Source organism: Bos grunniens, chromosome 8, assembly GCF_055505025.1.
Source record: "Bos grunniens cultivar Pamir isolate PY7600 chromosome 8, Bosgru_T2T1.0, whole genome shotgun sequence".
NCBI classification, from domain to species: domain Eukaryota; kingdom Metazoa; phylum Chordata; class Mammalia; order Artiodactyla; family Bovidae; genus Bos; species Bos grunniens.
In genome coordinates this window covers 85,275,285-85,281,924 of record NC_141172.1, presented here as the reverse complement: position 1 = coordinate 85,281,924, position 6,640 = coordinate 85,275,285, and the positions used below count along the sequence as shown (strand labels likewise).

At 40.9% G+C, this 6,640-nt stretch overlaps 1 protein-coding gene across 1 annotated transcript in view; it reads right to left on the bottom strand.

Moving 5' to 3' along the window:
- LOC147367604 (spermatogenesis-associated protein 31E1-like) overlaps positions 1-2,382 on the bottom strand; it is a 29,364-nt gene extending 26,982 nt beyond the window's left edge. Inside the window, exons 1-4 of the mRNA XM_086315657.1 lie at positions 2,197-2,382; positions 1,393-1,450; positions 775-835; positions 434-500 (exon numbers count right to left, since the gene is read on the bottom strand). Of these exons, the coding sequence (XP_086171783.1) occupies positions 434-500; positions 775-835; positions 1,393-1,450; positions 2,197-2,382 (372 nt within the window). The remainder of the gene's footprint in view (positions 1-433; positions 501-774; positions 836-1,392; positions 1,451-2,196) is intronic.
- Between the last annotated feature and the right edge of the window lie 4,258 nt (positions 2,383-6,640).

Genomic DNA, 6,640 nt, shown 5'->3' with positions numbered 1-6,640 from the left:
CTGAAAGGGGACAGCTTGAAAGAACAAGGCCTGAGATGGCTGGTCTCCAAGGGGAGAGGGTATGAACTGTGTGAGATGGTGCTCAGTGGGAGTGCTAAGGAGTAGCCCTAGTGAGACACATCATGGAGCCTGTTGGGGAGGGGGTTCAGAGGAGTCTGTTATAGGTGCAGGGCAGCCCCTGGGTCAGGAGGGCATGGCAGGGAAGGGGAAAGAGCAGGTGGCCGAAGTGAAAGTCTGTCCAGGGGAAGGAAAAGCTTTGGTGCTGAGAGAGAGTCAGGAAGGAATCTGAGTGAACAGAAACTGAGGTCACTGATCTTGGAGAAACTGTGGAGGCCTGAGATGGAGGCTGCTCAGTCAGCGGAGGTGGGGACATGGTGGGAGCAGCCTCTTGCCTACATGGCTAGTGGGCTCCAGCAGGGGCTTGCTTGTATACCTCGCCAGGGGTTTCTTGAGAGGAGAGCTGATGAATGGTGCCCTTGTCAGTAGTCCTCCCCAGGTGTCTGCAGGAGACAGGAGGCACAAGCTGTAGCCAGGAGCCCCTGTGGCCAGGAGGGCTGGGCAGGCCAAGCAAGGGTGGGCACCTGCAGCCCACAGCCCTCCCTGGCCCCCAGGCAACTTCACAATGCTCCTGCTGTCCTCACCCCAGGGCTTTAGACTTTCCCACTCCCTAGAACTCCCCCTCCCAACTCAGCCCCAGGCTGCCTGTCTCCCTGGGATAACACCAGAAGTTCTGGGAGGAAGAGGAACCCAGGAGAGATAGGGAAGGTTCTTTACCTTTGCAGATGGGAAGCCAAGTCCCGGACCTCTTCCAGTTCTTTCAGGCAATCTCTGCAAGCTTGAAATCAGCAGACTGGGTCATGATGGTGAAGACAGGGGCCTAGGGGTCTTATAGGCGGTTAAGTACACTGTCTCTTTAAGGGGACACCCCTGGGAGATTGGAGCCCAAGCACCAGCACCCAAGGCCACAGAATGCCTGACAATGATGGTGAAGCTCAGGAAAGGGTTTATCATTTACAAACTGCTTCCACATCCTTGATCCTTTTCTGCCTTTACAATGCCCTTGGGGAAGAATGGGCAGGGGTCACTTCACAGAGGAATCTGAATGATGTTAAACCTTGTGTTCAGGCTCAGAACTAGAGGTCCCACTCCTAATCCAGGGGCTACTGATTCAATGCAGCCCACACACCCCTGCTGGGCCACACCCTTTTCCAAGCCCCTCAGGACTTCATTCTGCAGGGGAATCTGGGAAGTATTTGCATTCTGCTCTCTTCCCAGGAGCTTCCCTGGGGGTTCTGTTTACCGAGGGACAGGAACTACCACTGACCTCCTAGGAGCCTGCAGAGCTGGGTCCTCAGGGCCCTGAGAGACACAGGACCAAACATCAGAACCTACCTTTCAAAGCTCTATCTGTCTTCCTATCCCTGCATCTCCCGCTCGGCTGCATTTGATGCTGAGGGACAGAAAAAACGAGGACCTTGAACCCAGTTCTCATTCTCCCCTCTCTAGACAAGCATCAGCTAGCTACTCAGGGTCCATATATATAATAAGACTTTCTACATTTAACTAACGGAGATCTGTGGTTTTTCTTTCTTTTTACTCATTTTTTTTGAAGGGGACAAAAATATTTTGTTTTCCTTCTTGTAGAACATAAAGTAGGATTTTCAATGTGAGGTTCACCCTGGATTTCTTTTCTCACTGTTCCACTGCCCAAGAAACACGTACATTTTCAGACGTGTGGGGGAATCCGATCTCCCTTCAGTAGACCTCTGCTTCCCAATCCAGAGCCCCACCCCAGCCCCTGCTCTGAGGCTCTCAGGGCTTTAGCACTGCCCTCGTTCAGCCCTCGTCCAAGACACTTATCCTGTGACTGGTGAACCGGTGCTCAGAGTCCTGTGCTGCAGTTGAGATGAACTGAGTATCCAGTCCTCACCCCCTGGTCACTGTGTTTGGGACCTTTCCTGAAGCCCTCTTCCACACTTGGACAACTGGTCTGAAATATTTGGATAGAAATCGTAGTGTTCACTGTGTCCCCTGCCCAGTCTAATTTGTCCCTAGAGGGGTGATGTTTTATTCTTCCTTGAGAATAGTTCTATTCTTTCCCATCTCAAGAGTCTCTCCAGTTGATTCAGAAAATTGGAAATAATAGGAAAAAAGAGAGAATCATGTGTTTGTTGATCAGGGCCAAGGGTTCCTTACCTTCCTGGTGTTTCTGTGTTTCCTAAGAGGTGGTAAAGTTGGTTTATTCTGGAAATAGGGAAAGAACAGGAAAAAGAGCCCCAGTCCAAACAGAGTAACAAGGATGGTTTCAGTCACCCAGGAAGTGGAATCGGAGTCCAGCCAAGGATCAAAGGTGCTTTTAAGAGAGCCGAGAAGAGTCTCCATCTGAACCACACTGCTGTCCTCAGGCAACTAAGCACAGGGTGTATGCTGAGGGACTAAAGTCCTAGGTCCCCATCATAGAGCTGTGCTCTGGTCACAAAGGGCTCCTGAGTGTGGGCAGGGACTACAGTAGAGAAGGCAGCACAGCCCCTCCCCAACCATCCAACCCTGTAGCTCTACTCACCAGCTTCTCATCCTGTTAGAGACAGACATTAATCACGTTTCGATTCTTTATACTTGGAGCTCAGACAATGCTTGGTTCCTCTGAGATCTCTGCTCAAGCCCCATCAGTACCTTTTCAAAATCTGGAGTTGTCCTGGTAGTTTTGGTTAATCCCAGGAATTTGTACTCTCAGGATGCCCTTGTGTGTAACTCCAAATTTTCCACATAGGATTTTGTGCCTTCCATCAACCTAGGCATAGAACTTAAATTTCTTTTATACTTCTTCAGCCATGAGAATTTTGGAAAATATTAAAAAATTTTTAAACTTTTAGTTAATATTCTGATATAAGAACTACTCAATAATGGGACTGGGACAACTAATTATCATGGTATCATGGTGGCAAAAGATAGATTCCTACTTTATAGCAAGCAAAAATATCATTTCCTATTGATTAAAGAATGCACATACAAAAAGCAAAACTTTAATTTTTTTTGGCACTTGGAAACAGAAGGATATATAGAAATGGATTTTTTAAAAAAACAATGAGAAAGCTTAAGCAATAAAAATAGAGAAAAAATTACCAAGGCTTGATTTGTGATGTGAGATGTGATCTATGCTAGAAAATATTTCATGTGCACTTGAGAAAAATGTGTATTCTGATGATTTTAGATGGCATGTCCTATAGATAGCAATTACAGCCATCTGGTCATTTAAGGCTTGTGATTTTTATTAATTTTCTGTCTGAATGAGCTGTCCACTCATGTGAGTGGGGTGTTAAAGTCCCCCACTATTATTGTGTTCCTGTTGATTTCCCTTTTTATAGCTGTTAGCATTTGCCTCGTGTACTGAGGTGTTCCTATGTTGCATGCATATATAATTGTTATAGCTTCTTCTTGAACACTTGATCATTATGCAGTGTCCTTCCTTGTCTTTTATAAAAGTTTTAATGTTAAAATCTATTTTATCTTATATGAGTATTACTTCTGCTTCCTTTTGATTTCCATTTGCATGAAATATCTTTTTCCAGCCCCTCACTTTCAGTCTGTATGTGTCCCTAGGCCCAAAGTGGGTCTTTTCTAGACAGTATACTTAGGGGTCTTGTTTTTGGATTCATTCAGCAATCTGCATCTTTTCATTGGAGGATTTAATACATTTACAATTAAAGCAGTTGTCGATACCTATGATTCAATTACCCTTTAGTTTATTGTTTTGAGTTTGTTTCTGTTGATCTTATCCTTCCCATGAGTTTCCTGCCTAAAGAAGTTCCTTTAACATTTTCATTACAAAGCTGATGTAGTGGTGCTGAATTTTCTTCACATTTGCTTATCTCTTCACACTTGTAATGCTTTTGATTTCTCCGTGGAATCTGAATGTGATTTTTGCTGGGTAGAGTTATCTTGTTTGTAGGTTTCTTTCCTTTCATCACTTCAAGTATATCCTGATACTCCCTTCTGGCCTACAGAGTTTCTGCTGAAAGATCAGCCAGCTGTTAACCTTATGGAGATCCCCTTGTACATCATGTGTTGCTTGTCCCTTGCTTCTTTTAATAATTTTTCCTTTGTGTTTAAGTTGTTAGTTTGATTAATATGTATCTTGGCATATTTCTCCTTGGGTTTATTCAAGGAGATATGTATGTACCTCTCTAGGTTTCATGGACTTTGGTGACTTTTCTTTTCGATGTTAGGGAAGTTTTGACTATAACTTTCTCAAATATTTGATCACATCCTTTCTTTTTTTCTTCTTCTTCTGGGACTGCTATAATTAAAGAAGAATTCCTCTTGATAGGTTACAATGCTGTGTTCAGTCTCATACACTTTTACTTTATAATAACAAACTCCCACAGGAAGTGTTCTGGCAGTGATCCCACATATATAGAGGCATACACTTTCTGCCATAGTCACAGCAGGGACACAGTAGGGAACATCAAGATCTGAATGATCCAGAATCTTCATAACTGCTTCTGCCTCTTTGAAATCAGTCAGATTCATGATCTGATGTCCCTCATCACCGAATCCTTCTAGGTTTCCAAAATATTAATTATAGTGTGACTTTTTGGCAAGTCTTATCTAAGCACATGACATTTAGATTTCTCAGCCCTCCTGACTTCTTGCTCAGGCTTTTCCATCTTCAAAATTATGTTGACTTATTTGTCTGCTCTCTTCTCTGTCTAATTGATTTAGTGAGTTTCATTAGAAAGCAAAAATGTATGATGTGTTTAATCAGAAGTCTCCAAGGAAAAAAGGAAGGAAGGTAGGAGAGGAAGGAGAGAGAGAGCAATGGAGAGAGAGGGGGAGGAAAGAAGAGCTGGGTTAGAGACCAAAACCAACTTATTGCCGTTTATCAAGGAACTGCTAAGTTTATAACTAAACCAAGTACCTTAATTTGAAAGAAGATTCTACCATACTATTCCTTTCTCTTTATTTTTGGTGTGTGAACCTGAAAATGAGCAGAATCTTTATGATCTGAATTACAGAGATAAAAATAAATACAAGCCAGTTACCCATATCACTAAAATTATAAGAATTGTATTATTTCTTGAGTAAGGCAAAAAAATTATACATGTTAAACCAAAGCATAATAAAACAAAATCCTCACAGTGCTGAAAATATATCTTCAGTAATTTAAATCTATACTTTCAGTTTCTACAAACAAACGTGTGTGTGTATATATATATATATATATATATATCTTTCATACACTTTATTTCAATTTTGCTATTTTAAAGATCTGAGTCATAGCATGTAGATCACATTAAAAGGAGAATATTAATCATAAACATATTTGAAACAAATTTTCAATAAGTAGATATATGATCAGAATCTTCAAAAGATTCTTTGAACTACTTGTCTTATAAATATTGTTGAAGAAATGTATGCCTTTAAATATGTATAAATATAATTAAATCAATTACAGAGAGTTCAACAAGGTTTTGTTAATACTAATGATCTAAAAATAGGCTTAGACAGCCTAGATGTGTGGCAGGGGTGTGGGGAGGGAGGGAGGGAAGTTCAAAAGAGAGGGGAGATATATATATATATATATATATATATATATATAGCATAAACCAACACAATATTGTAAAGCAATTATCCTCAAATTAAAAATAAATTTAAAACTAAAATTTAAAATAGGCTCAGGTAATTTAAATCACATTTCTTAAATTAGACTTCAAAAGCATATAAAATTTCAGTCTTTATGATAAAAAATTTTTCTTTCCTAGGCAACAGTAGAAAATATATTTTGAAATTGAAAGAACTGGATGCTTACAGAAATTACTGGGAAATAAAGTTAGATTGTAAGTGAAGATGCTACACAGTTGAGCAGAACTTACACATATATAGACTTGAAGAATGGCAAACACAGTGGAGAAAAAATGCAACTAGAAATTGATAGTAAATGCAAGAGATTCGGGACATTTGTCAAATTTTCAAAGATATTAAGAAAAAGTTACATCTTTAATATGCATCCCAATAAACAGACTTTTTCATGTAGACTTATAAAATCACCAAAGTGATTCATTTGTACATATGTATATAACCATTCTTTTTCAGATTCTTTTCCCATATAGGTTATTACAGAGTATTGAGTAGAGTTCTCTGTGCTATATAGTAGGTCCTTATTGATTATTTTATATATGCTGCTGCTGCTGCTAAGTCACTTCAGTCGTGCCTGACTCTGTGCGACCCTATAGACAGCAGCCCACCAGGCTCCACCGTCCCTGGGATTCTCCAGGCAAGAACACTGGAGTGGGTTGCCATTTCCTTCTCCAATGCAAGAAAGTGAAAAGTGAAAGTGAAGTCACTCAGTCGTGTCCGACTCTTCTCGACCCATGAACTGCAGCCTCCCAGGCTCCTCCGTCCCTGGGATTTTCCAGGCAAGAGTACTGGAGTAGAGTGTTATCACTTTCTCCGATTTTATATATAGCAGTGTGTATTTGTTAATCCCAAACTCCTAGTTTATCCCACCTTACCATGTTTCCCCTCTGGTAATGGTAAGTTTGTTTCTAAAGTCTGTGAGTCTGCTTGGCAAATGTATTTTAATGCCTTACTTAATACCAGACTTGATGTTATGATTTATGTAAAACACTCCTGTTATAGC